The 18,750-nt window shown below is 37.7% G+C and overlaps 1 protein-coding gene across 1 annotated transcript; it reads right to left on the bottom strand.

Moving 5' to 3' along the window:
* Positions 1–7,200: 7,200 nt before the first annotated feature.
* LOC104500360 (apoptotic protease-activating factor 1-like) lies at positions 7,201–18,513 on the bottom strand (the record flags this gene model as incomplete). The annotated part of the gene is made up of 8 exons (XM_010143996.1): positions 7,201–7,344; positions 11,569–11,715; positions 12,274–12,399; positions 13,142–13,267; positions 13,586–13,705; positions 15,365–15,490; positions 15,855–15,980; positions 18,394–18,513. Coding segments are annotated over 8 exons (1,035 nt in total), but the record flags the coding sequence as incomplete, so codon positions are not given.
* Between the last annotated feature and the right edge of the window lie 237 nt (positions 18,514–18,750).

The raw sequence follows: 18,750 nt of genomic DNA, 5'->3' as shown, positions 1-18,750 counted from the left end.
TGTTTAGGAACTTACAGTTTTTCCCTTCGAGGAACATCAGCAGCCATGAAAGGACAGCCACCTTAGAAACAGCATTCGTATCAATAGAATTTCATATCAATAGGGAAAACCACTTTGTAAGAACTCAAACGTTGCACAAAACACGAGTTTCAAACAGAAGGCACCCAAGCTCCAAGCCCCTCATTACTTGTCAAAGTTATCAATTCCAATGTAGACATCCAAGGTTTTTTTGTGTGTGCAAGAAAGAAGAATGTATCAAAGTTAAGAGCTTTTGTATTTGCTGCCAACTGCTCAAAGTATTCACCATGATAAATTCTCATTTTCTGGATAAGATCCTGCTTAGCAAAACACACACATGGACAGATACATAGTATTATCCTAAAATAGTTTCTAGCCCATAATGGAACTCAAACAAGGAGCAAAATAAGTAATGCAAAATGGAGGTACATGCTGCATGACCTGGAGGCACTGTGGTTTCATTTCTGAAAAGCAGGAGGTATAATTTGTATACAAATTAAAAATAAAAAATATGAGAAGAATTATCATTTTTAGCGATAGTGGTCTTAATTTCCTAGATTCACATTTTAGCAAGAAAAGTGGTATGATGCATAATACACTTATCTAACAGTTTGTTAAAGACTGTTCTTTTCTTCACTAATACACGCTGAAGAAACCAGGGAGATACAGAACACAAACCGAGAAAACTCTCCATTCCATGAACCCACTTTGTGATTAAAGAAAGGACAGTGAAGTACAAATTCGCTGCAGCAGATCTTTCGCTAACATTACCAGTGCTGGAACCCTGAACAGCGGAAACCCCCCGTTTGAAAGCAGGTTGATAATAGTAACGGCATTTGAGATGTAATCGGAGGCAAAGCAGCCTGAGAAACTGCGGAGTGTAAAGAGCTCCACAGCTAGTAGAAGAGGAAAAATACCCTGTAACTTCACGGAATAGACTTTTCTTCTGTGTCTACAGTAACCAAAATTTCAACCCTTTGAACGAAGATATTTCTGGAAAAAAAGAACCATCTGCTGTGTTTAATATATTTTAATCAAATTTAAATGCTCAAGAAATGCAATGAAGAAAATTTCAAGTCACGTATTGTTCAATTGAACTGTACCTGTGTCTGGCAGGTATTCATTGTTACAATTTTGCAGTGAAAAACAAAATGTTCTTCCACAGATTCAGTTTGACCACTTACCATTCTTGTTGACTGAACCCAGAAGACCCACTTCAAACCCAGTGCTCCAGACTACGAAAAACCAGCTGTTGAGTCAGAACAGCAATTTAATAGCTGAATCTTTCATACTGTAGAAAGAAAAAAAATTACTATCTGCTTTACAATTCTTAGAGTGGACAAAACCACAACTGTTTCGCTTTGAGAAATGGAGAGTGCAACATCTGCAAGATGTTTAAAATATTTAATTGCTTTGAAAATTCAGGTGTCCTTTTTCTCATGCTATTGTTACACATACACAAAATAGAGATAAAATTTAGCCAACATTTAACCTGTACAAACTCTTTGAAACTATTCCTCCTCATGCTTCCGAGTTCTGAAGTTTAAATCACATACTGATAAGAACCCTTCCACACATTTCCTCCAATCTCTCATTTGTACAGCTGGAAATACAAAATGTGTAATTGCTCCCCTCTGAGGAATACAAACAAACACCACAGCACCGTGTAAGAAATCATACAAATACATGGAGCAAAAATTATGACTACCAACTTGCAAAAGCATATAACTGATATTACTGTCTACACGCTGAGTGCTCAACCATCAGGACATACTATCGGCTTCAGATTGGATTCTTTAAATCAAAATGTTTGATCTGTATTTAGAGAGGGATTTCCAACGGCCTATGCCTCTGTCTGTTTATTCATGTATTTTCTACTAAAATTTCAAAACAAACCAAACAAACCCCCCAAACCACACCACAAACAAAAAACTATTAAACTGTTAAAAAGAGAAAACTCGAAGCCCTTCCCAATATTGCATTAAAAAAATACACCATTCCTCTCATGCATCACTGCAGTGCTGTTAAAACCAAAAGGACCTTTTTCAGCATTTCCTTAATCTTTTTTCCTACACTACCTTCTGCCAGGGGGCTTGGGAAACAACAGCCAATACTGACCCTGGTATTAAAAAATAAATTCAAGTGGTTCTAAACTGGACAGCACAGAAGAAATGTCCCTGTCATTGTGTCTCTGGGACCAGAAAACTTGCTCTCAGAACATGACAAGGCTAAGATTTCTTAGTACTTGGTTCAAACCAGCAGGTCACAAAGTCTTAACACACATAAACCTGAACATTTACTCTAGTGAGGAACAATATGGATGAGTTATTACTGTCTTTGGAGACTTTACAGAGCATTAATGCAAATTTCAGAACTACAGGAAATCCCTGCTCTCATATGCAGAAAGTACCAGTTATCAATAGAAATTAAATTTGCTGTACAAGTAGTCGAGAACAATTGAAAGAGTCTATTGCTTTAGAAATGTAAGATACAGAAAATACCATTTTTAAAGTTATTTTATTTTAAATATTAAGCATACTTTGGATGCATTTATGCATTAGAAATAACACATGCTTTACTTAAATAACATCATATTTACTTTTACACAGCTGAATTGGGTAATTTTGTCTCTGTCTCATTTTAAACACGATCATTTTCAAAATTCCTCTGAGTTCATACGTTAGAGAATCGGGACAAAACTTAAAAATAATCACAGAGTGACACGAATAAAATTAAAGAATTAAAACCAAGAAGAAATGAAAAATACCACACAGAGTCTAATTGTGGCATCCTAAGTACTCAGATGGTCCCTCCTGGGCACAGAACAAGAACCCTCTCTAGGCTGAAGGACTTGAATCCAGCTGTTTTCGGAGCACTCGTAATACATATAGCGTATGGTTTGTTAATTGGAAACAAGCACAGGAAGCTAATTTGTTCTGTAAACAGTCAGGCCCCAAGAGAGAGACTTCCTACTGAAACACTTGTAAGATACTTTAGCTTTCTCATACTCCTGAATAAACACAGTCACGCCACTTGAATAGTTCAACTAGTCCAAGTATCACACAGTTCTGCTATACCCTGCACATTTATTGTAGGAGATGATATAGGAAGTGCTGAAGTTGTCAATAACACATGCAGAGTGAAAATCTTACTCCTTTGTACTCACCAGATCTTTTAGGATGCACCTTAACAGCCCCAGCTTAGGCCTCTATTAAATCTAGTTGCAAGGTTTCCCATTAAAACCCCCCTTAGAAGAAAAGTGTGCAGTAAGTTAATTGGGGAAAAACACAAAACAGAACATCAAAACCCAAGAAAACCCAACACCTGTCCTCCAAACCCACCACTCCCCATACCCTTCCCCTCCCCCCAGTAAACCCCCACACCAGCATGCAAAGGTGTGGATAGCAGCACACTGCACATCAGCTTTGGATGTGCTGAAAAAAATATTGGTCAACCTGCTCCAGAGTTCATGCCACAAACAAGCCTAGTCTCAGCTTAACATCTTACAACACATTGGCAGAACCAGTGATCACCTCCAATTCCTAGCTTGAAAGAGTGCAGTGAAATTGAGCACAAAAATCACACTAAAAGTGTTCTATCTATGGTACACTCTCCATTCTCCAAATAGCACGCTTCATTTGGTTTCTGCTCTTCTTGAAATCACAACAGGAACAACGTGTCCGAAGCCTTCAGAGCTCTTGGGTATCATCACCATCTACAAACCCAGATAAATTTTTGTCTTCATAGTAGACAGGAGGAAGAAAGCAAAACGTGGATAAATACACAAGCCCGTGCTATTAGAGGGAAACAGCAGAGAGCATCTCTCAGCCACAGGCCTGACTTCTGCATTCCTCAGCATGGCCACGGCATCTGTGCTTGATACAAAGGAGAAAGGGCAACTGAACGGTTCATGTTCTACTAGCAATTGCAAGAACATACTTGAATTCTCTGTGACCTACTGGTATTTACCAGCTTCTTGAAGATGGAGCAGAGCAGCTCCCTGCAACTTTCTGTTCCGTAAGGGCAGAAGAAGGGCTGCTTTCTCAGCCTGGCTTTCCTCTGAAACCTGCACGAGCATCAGCTTTTGTAAAACACCTCAGGAGCAGAGACAAGGACACAGACTCTTTCATAGCTAGATACAACCTAGGGAACTGGGTCCCATACAAAGCCTTCACTAAAGAAAAAATAACCCAGCAATTTTCACAGTGTTCTGTAATAAAGAGTTTAACTGCATCATTTGCTAGGGGAGGTAGAATAATTCTGGGGCGGAGGATGTTACTCTACTGGCAACAGGTTACCAGTTCCAGCTCTATAAATAACCTTTACATGGAAAAACCTCAGGCAATAACTGCATAGTGCCATTTCAAATGACTGTGTAAATTACGAGAGGGGGAAGAGGAACGCTAGTTAAAGGAACAGTACAACTCAAGGCAAATCAGAGCATCCTCTTGAGCAGCTGTATTGCACGTGGGGACAATGCCTTGTTTATAAAGCATAGAGAAAAAGATTTGTGAAGGAGCTGTGGGTCTCACTGCCAAAGCAAAGAGACTCAAAACTTTTACAGAAACTGGCAGGCATCGTTAATAGGAAGCGTACTTAAAAATTGTTTGCACAAAAGCATATTATAACTTCAGTTAAGGAACTAGATAAAATTGGCAATGCTCATCAGTTAAATTTGAATGCAGACTCATTCAATCTGATCTGGCATTACAAGAGATAATGGAAGCACTGATGTTCAATCTACGTAAAAATTGCTTCTGGCCAAACTTTGTTTCCTTTAAAATACATCTAACATCAAAGAGAACAGATAAATCTGATGACACAGCAGGACTATTTTTTTATTACACTAAAATGCCTTAACCTTCTTAAATATTTTAAATTAAGGAAGTTACTGGTTTGGTTGACCCCTATTTTAACAAATTTTCATTTAAATTTTGTTATCCTCTTCCTGTGAATCCTATCTATTCTTCAGCTCTTCAGACCTCATCACTATTGCTCTTCTTCCACCTCAGTTACAAAGACTCACAGCCAACTCCATTGATTCCCACAGGACAGCCCCCACCCTGACTCTGTTAACACCTTCTATGAAGCATGGCTTCCTTGTTCCAGCAACAAGGGTAACACTGCTGTGTGGTCGTTCTTGCAGAATAATTCAAGAATCCACTGTTCACCTCATACTTCTTCAAATTTTTGTGACACTTGCTTCCTACTCTCTTCAAAATTGAAATAATCTGTGAACTCTGCTCATTTACTCTTCATTAACCATCATCAGTTTTTTCCTATCATCAGTTTCACTAGCACTGGCACAAAAGACAGCTTTCTGCCTTCATTTCCCAAGTGGTGAAGCACTGATCCTGTTGGGTCTCCTCAGTTCAGACCAATGTGGTCCTGTGCGGTAGGAACAGCACAATGCAATCAAGGGACTCTAGCTGAGAGGAGCTTCCTGCTCCTCAGATCGTAGCTTTTGAGAGAGGGTACTTATGAGGTCTGTACAAACTAGACAGTAGAAGATTTCACTTTCCCTTTGTCCACTTTTTCATTCATCCTCATATTTAATACTGTTACTTACCTGTCAAAGTATTTTTTGACGTAGTTGGTAAAGCAGCATTATGTTTAGATGGAAAATAAAACCACATTAAAAAAGGCACCACTCCCCCTCCCTCCTACCCTTTAAAAAAACCCACTCAAGAATTCCAAGTCATTTACAACTTTGGCCAATATTGCCTGATTTTCTTTATTGAATGCTGTACATACTTAGAATACAAAACATCACAGTTTTTCTATTTCTTTCCTTTTCTTTACACTTCTGCCAGTAGTACTTTGACTACACTCACCCGTATTCAAGAGCACCTTAGAAATGGTGGAATTTCAAGTTAAAAAGAGGAAAAACTGGCAATTTTCAAAAACAGGAAAATGTTACAAATGTATATTAAACTTTCTGAAATGCACACAAAAAATACTAAAAGTGAGAATTTTTTTTATTTGGTATCAGTTGAGACACTTACTAATGTACTTTTCACAATCAAGTACTTAGATGGAATGTCCTACTGCCAGCTACAAAAATATTAAAATCATTATATTAATGCTTGTGCAGTTGCTCATAGGAGTTGAGACAAAATTTACCAGAACAAAGCTTACTAGGTACTAGAAAAATTGTTATCTAATTATTCATAAAAGATACATCAAGTATAATTAGTAGAAAACGTCAACACTTCTATCCTATAATGAATCTATAAATAGACCGTAAAAATAAAAGAAAAATCACATATTACCAGGCAAGAGAACCCTGTGCATAGAATCCCATGTAAACAAAGCTGACGACAGTAAAATGTCTCCACTGTATAAACTGAATGCTAATTCCAAAAGAAAAAAATAAGTAAAATTCATACCTTCTTCTGTTTTTCTATATATGCCTTCTAAACCATTTACATTCTCAGTTTAGCTGATTGGCTGCATTCACCCTTTGACTGGAAACGTAGCACAATCTCTTCCACTTCAACTGCAACATCCTTTCAGATTTTACCTTGACAAAACCAGGCTCAAGACGTTCCCCTTAATAGGAACAGCTCATACGTATTACAATACACTTTATCTTCACAAGGTTAGAAACATGAATGTTCTCACCGCAAGTGGGAAGCACCGCTGCTGTAAACTCAACAGCTACTTGTTTTGTTTTGAATGCCAAGCACCAAGATAGCTAGATTCATTTCTCAAATGAAGGATGTCCCTCACTCTTTCTATTCTGTACTAAATGAAAAAAACTTTGGATCACAGTAAAAAGAAAAAAATTTTTTTGCATCCTACACAGTTGTGTACTTGGCTAGGGAGCTTTTAACCATCAGCCTTAGAACAAAATACAATTCTGAAGTATTATAGTCCTATTATTTCTTCTCTACTATTAATAATTTCAACTAATTTGAATAAATCTTAATATAATTTCCTTATAAAATTAGAAACATACTTAGGATGCAAATCAAGACTTAAGGATTATAATAATGCTTATTACAAACAAAATTAAATGCAAGTTCATTTGAAAAACATGCATAAATGTACATAAATATACATGAAAACATCATGAATACAATGAAATCTAATTCACAGCTTAGTGTCAGACAAATATTCTGCAGAGTTTTGTTTCGACCATAAAAATATGAATTATCTTTGCAATGTTCAGCACATTAATCACAACTTCTGTAATACATAAAGAATACCAAGATTATCAACAGTCACATAGACTTTGAAATTAGGGGACACATGTATCGACTTGAGGTTTGTTCCGTTTGTGTAGAAGGTTTGTAAGGATTCTCCAGTAGTTACATTCCACCACTATAAAAAAAATAAATAAATACAACACACTTTCTGTTAGTTGAAGGAAGCTTAGAATAAATTCCATAAACAGGCTTAGCATGGCAAGTCTAGTTGACTACTTTCCTCAAAGAGGCAGAATTAAAAATCTCAGCAATCTTAAACAGAATATGTTTAGGACCAGTTAATAAAAGTATAAGACTTCCAGATGAAATGAAACCTCAAAAAGACTAAAGCTCTTCAATTTCAGGAAAGCAGACAAAATAACAACTTCAGATACTGCCCCTTACTGCATCACAGAATGCCATCAATAGACGTAAACTGTAACGTGTCCAAAATGTAAAAGATTATGGATTTTTATATAACCAAATTAATACAAGAAATGCATTGGCAGACAATATAATTGAAACTATAGCTGCATTAAAAAAAACCTGAGCTGAACTCACAAGGGGATCAATCATGTACACATCTGAAACCATCTGCTGTTTTGTTAGCAGGACAGGCTTTCTTTCAGTGAGGTTAAAATTTTTTTTTTTTTTTTTTTAGATTATACAGTAACCACTAATAACAAAGACAGAGGAACATTTAACCATCAGTTTACTCCATGAACGTACAATGAAATTTCACAGCTCTCAGAAAAACTGCAGACCAATGCAAAATTGCACCAAATGCAATCCAACACAAAACTGTAACTTGATTGTTCTGATATGTCTACCCTCCATTCTTAAAACGTCTGAGTGCAATAGCAAAATATCGAAACAGATTACCTTCAGCTCTGGTCTTCTATAAAAGGAGGTGGTATTACTACGTTTTAGCTTACTCATCTCATAAAATATGTAACATTATAGTTGTGTGCTTAATACTGACTTGCAACTACACAGCTCTAATGTTCTGATTAAAACCAACTTTCCTGAAGTGTATTATTCAATGGAGACCCAGGGGAAAAAACAAAACCAAAAAACAACAAAACAAGACTTGCAACTACACAGCTCTAATGTTCTGATTAAAACCAACTTTCCTGAAGTGTATTATTCAATGGAGACCCAGGGGAAAAAACAAAACCAAAAAACAACAAAACAAAACCAAATAAACTGGGGGAAAAAAAAAAAAAAAAGGGAGATGTTAATATGGATCTTAATTAGTTCTTGAACCTTTGTCAGTGGATAAATTATCATGTGCTCGGCCAGCGGGTACCACTCACACAGCAAGTTCAACAGTACATAGCTGGATGCACGTCATCTGTGAATAAAATTACTCATTTGTTTAAAGGTATCTTCCATATAACTCTTACAGTCCAACTCGATCTGGTTTTTAAAGGTCCAAAGTTCTGGAATGTTTTAGACTTTCACTGACTGGTATCTCCTTACAAAAAGGTGGGGGAGGGATGTGCGTGGTTTTGAGCACATCACTCTAATCCATCTGTACATCTTGAAAGAAAACTAGAAATGCCATACTTTAAGAAAACATGGTGATTGAATCTGGTCCCAACAACTGGAAAAAAGCAAATGCCATAGCTATTTTCATCAAGGGCAAAGATCATGCTGGGAACTACACACCAGTAATCTTCACTAGTGTATGGGATTATTGTGGAACGAGTTTTCTGGAAGCCATTTCAAGTCATGTGAAGGACAAAAAACGTGATCATGAACAACTAGCACCAATTTACCAAAGGTAAATCATGCTGAACCTCCCTGTTGACTTCCATTGACAGTAATGGTGGCTCTGTAAACAGCACAGCAAGAGCAGTGGATGTGATTAACCTTGATTTTAGCCAAGCCTTCAAAGTGGTCTCCCATAGCATCCCTATTGTCAAACTGGAGAGATAAAGACTGGACAGGTGGAATACAAGGTAGCTGACAACTGGGTGGACTGCTAGATTCAAAAAGTAGTCAACAGCAGTTCAATCACTGTGTGTGTTGAGTCCCACCCTAGTACAAGAACAATACTGACAAACTGGACCAAGTCCAGCACATGGTCATTGAGATGGCTGGACACCTACAACAGACGCCACAGAAGACAGAGCACTGAATTTGTTTAGTCTGATGAGAAGGCACCTAACTGCAGTCTTCAACTGCCAAAAAAAAGGGTTACAGAAGACACAGTCAGACTGTCCTCTCAGGGCCAAAGCATCCCTGTTGGAGCTGGGGACAAAACTTGATGGGGCAAGGCCCTAAGCAACTTTACCTAACTCTACAAACTACTTCTAGCAAAGGACTGGACTAAATGAGTTCCAAAAGCCCCTATCATTCTAAACCATTCTATGACTCTAAGAAGCATAACACCATCTTACAGTGCAACCACAAGACAAAATAGGAAGGAAGCTAGAAACAGGATGTATGTCGTCCTCTTTAATATTGAATGAGTATCAGAAGGTGTTTTCAGTGCTCGATTAGAAAATTCAGTGGTCTTTCTTAAATGGTTACTGACATCCAAGAATTAGTCTGGTATCATGTCCAACAGCTAAACACAGACCAACAATCAACTAACCTCCAGGATTCTGTACATGACAATTCCACAATCTGTCATTTCACACACACAGTTTGTACTAACAGGTTATTAGCTATCACGAGTGGGGAAGAAACCCAAAACAAAACAAAAAACCCAAGCCAAATCAAAACAAACCCAAAACCAAAAAAAACACACCTCATGAGAAATTTACAATTACGAAGAACAAATTCACAGACTGAAAGACCATCTCTTCCCCTTCCCAAAAACCATAAGGCCAGTAGATGTCTGAACCAATGGAAAACTGATGAAAAGACTGATTTCCTCAATTTCAACATGCCATTTTCCAAAGATTACTTACGGAATGTCTGTCAAGGCAGAAAATTATCACTTGCAATTTCTTCTAAATTTCTATTTCTGAAAAAATTTAGAACTCAGTACCTTTAAAAAAATAAAAGCCTGATACAGAGCATTTTTCTGGTCATTATAAAGAACACAACTGCTGCTGAAATAGAGTGAATAAAAATGCAGGCAAAAATGACTGGGATCTTTAATATTAAAGATGTAAATGAAGGACATTGCTATTAATAAAAATGGAATATATGGGGTTCAAAAGCAAATTCCAAGTCTGAATTCTTATGCAATCTTTTCAAGGGCTTTCAGATTTGAGAAGAAAAGAAGTGTAAAGTGCTTGACAGTGTGTTGGGTTTACATCTTGCATAGTTTTGGTAGTGGGGAAGGGGGCTGCTGGATGCAGACCCTGTAAGCAGCTACGAGAAAGAGTTCCCTGGCTCCAAGTCAGCCCCACCTCTGGCCAAGGCTGAGCCAATCAGTGTCTGTGCGATAAACATATTTAAGAGGGGAAATCTGTTCAGCAAGAGCCTTTTGTTCTGTGAGATCTCTTTTGTTCTGGAGGAGAGTAGGACAGAGAGACAACCCATGAAGACGCTGAGTTTAGTGGGGAAGAAGGTGAGGAGACAGTCTGGAGTAGCCATTTCCTTTTTGTCGCTGGTGAGATGGCAGGCTGTATGCAGTCCATGGAGGAGCCCATTCTGCAAGACTGCAAGGCCTCTGCTCCACCAGTGGAGAAAGGTTCCCGAAAAAGGCAGTGATTCTGAAGGAGAATCACTGGGGCGTTTTGTTGCTGGGAGAACCTCTGCCTAAGAGAGGCCATCATGCCAGCTAGAGTTGTTCACGGAGGACTGTCTTCCATGGGAGGGATGCCATGCTGCCACAGGGGAGGACGTTTCCCTTGAGGAGCGTTTCCCTTGAGCAGGTAGGAGCAAAAGCAACGTGGAGCAGACTAGGACTGACCATGACCTGCATACTCTGCCCAGCCCTGTGTCACTGTGGGGGTTAAGAGGCAGCAAAACTGGGCCTTGGGAAAGAAGGGAGGGATAGGAGGAAGATGCATTTAAGATCCTGTTGTTTTTCTCACTCTGACTGGATTGGTGATTTGGTAACGGTTTTGTTGTTTAAATTAAATGGATTTTTTTTCCCCAAGTCGAGTCTGTCATTAGCCCATGACCATAACTGGTAAGTGAGACCTCCCTGTCCTTTGTCTCAACCCTTGAGACTTTTGTTGTATTTTCTGCTATTGGAGTGAAAGGGTGGCTGTGTGGTGCTTGATTGCCAGCTGGGTCTAAACCATGACAGTCAGTCATGAAAACAGAGCAGCTTTGTGTTAAGTAAAACATTTCAGGTTTGTTTCTTTGAATTAGCCTGCATTTTCCTTTCAAATTATCAGAGTATTGACATTTAATTAGGTATGTTAGGATATTTTATCATTTCAAGGCTTACCTTAAGATAGCCTCCAGATGACACAAGCATTGTACTGTCAGGAGAAAATGAGAGGTCTGTTACCCAACCACCATGGGTTGGTTCTCCTTCATCTACAGTAACCGGGGAGCAGAAGTGAAGTAACGCACCTGTTAAAATGTCCCAAATCTAGAAAAGAGTAAAGATCACATATATAAGAAAACTTCATGGGGGGGGGGGGGAATAAAGAAAGGAAAGCTGAAATGCATTTTTCTATATTAAGAGAAAAAAACCTAAAAACAAGCATTCTATTTGAATAATCAAAAAAATGAAAAAGAAGAGAATAAAAAGAAAAATTCATGGGGGGGGGGGGGAATCAAGAAAGGAAAGCTGAAATGCATTTTTCTATATTAAGAGAAAAAAACCTGAAAACAAGCATTCTATTTGAATAATCAAAAAAATGAATTCTCTTCTTAGAACTGTATCATATATGGAGGATTTAATCACACATGTAATTCAAAGTAGAATTCTTAGTAAATGTGAATCAGTTTCTCAGCAGTCACGGAACATAAATCTATCAATACAGTTACAAACTACTGTCTCATGTAGCAAACTTTGCTATTTTCAACTCCCCAATGTTCACCACAAAGCTAACAAATTAGACATGCAGTACAAAACCTACGAGAACTCTTCCATCTGTGAACTAACAATTGAATTATAAAATACATAGCAAGGTTAAAGCAGTACCCTTATTTCTCCTTTGTCATCTCCAGTGGCCAATAATTTGTTATTAGGAGAGAAAGCACAGCACCGCACACAGGCTTCGTGACCTTTCAGCTCAAGAAGAACAGAGGAACTTTCAAAGCTCCATATCTAAATGGAAAACATTACAGCAGAGTGAAAAAGGCAAGTTCAAAATCAATTATTAATTCTTTCAGAAAAGGCATTAGTATGTAGATGCATGTAAGACTTTTTATGTATATGCATATATGTGTGTGCATTTATTTACATATTATCCTGTAGGCTGTTTTTATTATCTGAATCACACAAGAAAGCATTTGCCACAAATTACTGAGCAAACTGTATGTTTTTCTTCCTTGGAATACATTTTAATGAAACTAATTCATTTACAAGGAAGTTTAAAGCTGTTCAAAGAAAAAGGATTCACCACTCAGTTTAAAGCTGTATTTTAAAAATCTAACAAGACACTTCAAAAATATAACGGGGCAGCCCCAGAATATTAAACAATTCACTTCTTTTTGCACCGTGCTTCTGAACAGGAATACCAGAACCCACAGACAACACTTTCACTGTAAGTTTCAGAAATTTTTCTTAAAGTGTTAAGCTCTTAACAAATCAATACAGAGTGTTCTGCACAAACTTGTGCATTAAACATGCATTTTATTTGTATAGAAGTCACCAAGACCATGTCAATTTATATGCAAGATCAACTGTAACAGCTTTAGAAACATGTTCACAGATACAAAATATTTAACCCTAGAAATACAACACGATAATTTAATCAATAACTAGCTACCTCAGAATAAAAAAAGTATAGTATACATTTCAGGACAAATGAGGCATCACTTTGATGTCTGTACAGGAAGTAACCAACCTTTGCAGTTTTGTCAGCAGAAGTAGATGAAAATTTAGTACCATCAGGTGAAATAGCACAGGAAAGAACAGCACCTCCGTGGCAAGCAAAATCCTTTTCTGTGTTTCCAGTAGTGATATTCCAAACCTACCAAATAGACAGGAAAAACAGGTTACATTTGTAACACTGTAAATAGGTTAAAACTCCTGTATCTTACACGACAACATACAAAACTCGGCTACCTAGCTCTAAGATGGCCAACATTCTGTAATACTTACTGGTATAGTTAAAATACGACAAGAGTATAAATCTTACTAGTAAATAGAAAACGCAAAATTGTGTCTTAAAAGTTTACACTTTAGGATCAATTCAATAAAATGTGTTAACACAAAGTGCAGGAGATAACAAACGTTAGAAGAGATGGTAAAATTTAAGCAATCTGTCAATTCACAGCCCTTTATTTACCTTAACGGTTCCATCAAACGACCAAGAAAGAAGTTTTGAATTTTCCAGGAGTCTAAAATCCTTGATTGCTTCCGTGTGCCCTCTGAGAAACACACATTCACTCAACTGCCAATTCCATACCTAATCACAAAGATGGAATACTTCTTTAAAAGAAAATTTTAATGGCGAGCACAAGAACAATGAACTCAGTGATTGATTTCTAAGTCAAAGGAATAATAAAAAAGTTCTTGTGGAGGTGGCAACTAATCAAAAGGTTAGATACTGAAGATATCTGTAGCAGAGATGCTGAAGATCAAGGATGCCATAGTATTTAATAGTCAACCTATGAGATAATTTCCTATAATACATATATAATCTTATTTTCAAAGTGAATTTGATGCTTAAAACTCACTGGTAATTTAAAAAGAAAAAGTAAAACAATAATTTTCTAGGCACCCCAGAAATTTTGGGTTTTAAACCTTTGATTATTGCAACAAATAGACTTCTGTGATCTGGCAGACTGCATATTTTCCATACTTAAACTAACTTTCTTCTATATTTTTTAAAGTGTATTTTTAGCAAAATGACATTCTACTTTGCATTTTTACAACAAAAATGACACTTCTATTTTTAATTTACCTATTCACTGAAAACTGAAGTGTCATTTGATTTTATAGAAGCCATTATTTAATTTTTTAATTTAAATTACAATGATTTAATAGTTTTCAAATTATCAGGTTTCCTGCATCAAAGAACGAACAGAAAGCTGAGGTGTTCAGATAATAACCTTGGAGGTTTAGCTGAGGCACTGTCCACTAGAGGGAGCTGCGGCCCCAGAAGAAAAGCCACCCACGTTAGACCTGGAAGACGTCTCCAAAGAGCCGACAAACTGGTGAGCTGTCTGTACTGCCCAGCTGACCGCAGTGACGGCACTCAAGCTCGCTTCAGATCGAAACAAACACCTTGCCATAAGGTTACACATATAGCTGCGCACAGGCAGAGCTCTGATGCTGGAACAGATCTGGTGAGCAAGACAGTGCTGAGGACCAGCACCCACGCGTGTTTTGGAAGCTACCCTTCAGACCAGCTCAAGTGGGGTTGTGTGGGGTGACTGCTCAGTTAGTAGCTGGAGCACGTGCTCTGCTTCAGGAGTCCTGTCGGCACTCCTGCAACTGCTCTGCAGTGCTAAGCAAAGCACGGTAAGCATAAACGACCAGGACATTCACTTCAAAAGTGCATCCCTGAGGTGAACTAAAATGCGACCAGACACACCAGAATGCTTCTCTGAAGCAAATTTACCCTGCTGCAAGGCAGAGCTTACTAATTCAAGGCTACACTAGCGCAGCCATTCTGTTTCTATCCTCTGTCTGTATTCAGCACTGTACTGCACTAGGTGCCACACCAGCCTGCTCAGAGACAGGTCTCTTTACCTCATTCCTTCAGTGTGAGCAAGCCCCCTGACAGATCTATCACACACAGCCAGCTCTGGGTCACATTTCAAACCCTTCACTTGCGCAATCAGAACTGCTGAGTTATCTTGTTTGAAAATCAATGTTCCTTTCACCCATCTTAAAGGATTTGGTGCCTTTCTATCATCCTCAGCATTAAAAATAGCAACTGTGCAATATTCCTTATCACATAAGGTATAAATAGACACTAGTTTCTACAGTCCCTTGCCCCAAGATGGAACACAAACCAGAATACATTTAGTAGTTATTTAAGGAGTTTACATTACCTACAGTATGCAAGATCTTTTTAAATAAACTGTAAGTTACAACATATTTTAAATATCTTCCAAACCTGTATAACTGAATCATGAGCACTTGAAATGAGAGCCTGACAATCAGATGTAAACCGACAATGCTGCACGGATGTCCTGTAGGCCTCCCAGGACTTCAGAACTTTCCCATCCAACAACTGTAATACCTTTACAATGAAAAATGCAATAATTATATTTATTTTACATTCTGGAGGAAAAGGAAGAAAAGAACATGCAAATTCTTCTTTAAATGACATGAGATTGCAAATACATGATTCTCAGTCAATCAACTGGAATAACAAAAAATTCACATTAGCTTAGTCCTTAGTAAAATGAAATTCAGAGCAACATTATTAGCATTACCTTTACATTGTTGTCATTTAGGCATCACTCACAAATATAAAAACTTTAAAGCACTATGTTGAAGAATATTGTCATATAAAGTAATTCAGATGACATTTCTTTACAAAGAAACAACACCAAGAGGGGTCTTTTCCTACTATTTTTAAAATCACATTTTTGGTTTAATACCTTTATTGTTCCATTCTCCTGTCCAAAAGCTGCAAATTTAAGATCTTCACTTAAGCAACAGCAGGAAATGGGAGATTCTTGAGCTGCTGTCTGCATAATAACACTGTCTGTATTTCCACTGATAAGCTGCAAGATAGGAAATTAAGTTATAATATTTTTAAATTTAATCTTAAATAAATTACAACACAGAGTTAAGAATGCTGAAGAGAACAGTGTACCAGTTTCAAACTTTGAATTACAAGGATCAGTTACTTTCATAAACCAATTGCTTTGAAGGTCAGTGTAACTATCTTCAGAGAATGCTCTCTAAACAGGGAAAGTCTGCAGAGGGAAACTCATCTAAGTATTAGAAGGCTTTTTGAAGTTTGTCTGACTACAGAAAACAGTAACTGAAAATGCTGCTCCCAAATTTCAAAAGCCATATAGTAATCTCCATGCTCAAATTTACCTTGCCAGCCAGATTATGCAGCTCACGCCAAATGGAGCATAAAATACTTCAAGTGCACCCTCTAAGCATGACTTTAAAATTAGCGCATACAATGCACCAAATCTCAACTCAGTATGGCCCTCGAATCAATTCCCCATGGAAAAAAAAAAATCTTTAGAATATAACAATTTACAAAGTTTAAGTTTACAAAGCTACCAGTGTGAAGTGTTTAAAAATGAACAAACTGCACATCTAAAGGTGACTAGGACCTCAATTCTGAGAGACAACAAATTACAAATGGTAAAACATTGTGGTTGCAAGAAAAATTACTACTTTTAGAGATGTGATAGCAGAAATATACTGTTAAATTACAGTACATATGCTTAACTGCAATTTGCCTTTTCAGTCAATTTCTCTTCTTGTGCAAGGGTGAAAAAAAATCTATTCTATTTCTACACTGCAGTCTTCTCTCACGACTGCACCTCTACCAGATGTCAGAATATTGTATTTAGGGCGAAAAATCTAAGCACCACCTTTCTTCAGGAAATGACTCAAGTACAGTTACAACAGAAATACACTAATCATAAATACATAAATCAGGTCTACTAATTCAAATGAGAGCCAGACTACACCATTACATAGTAGTCGCTACAGATTTTACAATTCAGGAAGATTAAAAAGTAGCCATTATCCTAAACAGCTCCCCACACATAAAGAGGTATGACTCCACTCACTGTGGTTTCTCCCGCCTCTTCACTGCAACACACGCAGCTTCTCTTTTCCTCACATATTATTTAGTCACACAAATTTTAGTTTCAACGCTGACTGTGTTCCGTTGGCTCAATGTCAGAAATCATTTTATGGACAAGGCCCCATAGGAGACACTTCAGCTATTTCCACATGTATATTCCCCACTACTCAAACATCACCACCATTCCACCTGAAGTTTTTTTAATAGGATTTTTAGGAAGAGTAAGAAATGGCTAACTTGTTGACAGGACAGACAAAAGAAGGAGGACAGAAAATATCTAGAAAGAAAGAAACAGCAACTACAGGGCCAACAAGAAGAAAAGTTTCTGCAAAGAAAGCTCTCCTCCTAGTAGCAGCCTAGGGAAAGCTGAGCACCTCTAGGACTAGAAATAAAGGCAATGCTCATGCTGATCAGCCAGGATTACACACTCTACGTGTTTGCCCTCAGCCAAATTAGAAGAAAGGACATGTGCCTACATAAAAAGATCACCTGCACAGTGTCCCTCAGTGTGGGTCAGCAGAAGCTATTCCAACACTCAGTGTACCTATACATTCAACAATAAGAATCCACTGCTTTCACAGTCCAGGAGGTTCATTCCTATTCAGATGCTGCTTTAGACTAAACATCTGAAATAGCTACTTCATGGCCGAAGTTACGCCATTGCTCATTTTGTGACTTAACACGCAATCGGTTTGCGTATGCAGCATCTCTCTGCCACAAATATGAAAGTGTTTCCTCTTTTGAATAGTTACAATCAGGTAGAAGCATAATCTGAATGAACTGTATTGCCTTCACTTCAAAGAAAATCCTATCAACTGACTTTATTTGATGTATTGGAAATACATGATAAAAAAATGGCGTTGGTGTATTTCTACTTAGTGGACAGGTCCACTGTTAATATTTTCTTTCGGACATAGAAGACCCCATGCTCTCCTAAGGCTATAGGCAGAACTGGGCTCACTCCTTTCATTCCCCCAATTTGAGACAGATTCCTTCAGCTATTACTACACAGTAGTTCTGATGCATTACACATAGACGGGGTGTTACACAGCACAGATAAGCGCTGCACACATTACTCCACAAGTCTAAGCCACTTGGAGAGTCCACAGCCACCCCCAGTCATGAAGAGAAAACAGTTTTGTTCCTCTGCATCCAACTTCAGTTCTCCCTCAAACTTAATTTTTTGCTTACTAAACTGGGCAGAGTTTCTAGATATAAAAATGTAGCACATTAAGAGTCATCTGCGACAAATTCAACTGTTGAAAGCCATGAACAAGCGGTTCTTTCAGGGCTTCCTGCATTTCCTACTGAGATTTGCAATAACATTCAAATGTACTAACATACAGAGAAATACAGCTTACTTGTAAATGCTTCTGATTGTAAATTGCTAAAATCTTCACTTCACCATTGTAAAATACAACATCTAGCTCACTTTTTAGCACAGCATCAGACGACTTGCACACCTTCTTTGTTTCCCAAATCTGTTGAAGAACACAGTATTTCATTAGTTTTAATAAAGGACAAGATATAAAACTTGGTAAGAGATCAAAGTCTTATCAACTTGCAAGTAACACTAATTTTTTAAATCAGTGAAAATTATGCTTCTGCTACTTCTGTTTACTAGGGTATTTTTTATTTGCTAGGTATTTTCCAGGCTGGCTATAGACGCCCTTTACAATTACTCTTGAACAGCCACCAGACTTCAAAAATCATATAGA

The sequence above is a fragment of the Buceros rhinoceros genome, unplaced genomic scaffold, assembly GCF_000710305.1.
Source record: "Buceros rhinoceros silvestris isolate BGI_N320 unplaced genomic scaffold, ASM71030v1 scaffold4179, whole genome shotgun sequence".
NCBI lineage: Eukaryota > Metazoa > Chordata > Aves > Bucerotiformes > Bucerotidae > Buceros > Buceros rhinoceros.
This window is presented reverse-complemented; position numbering and strand designations above follow the sequence as displayed.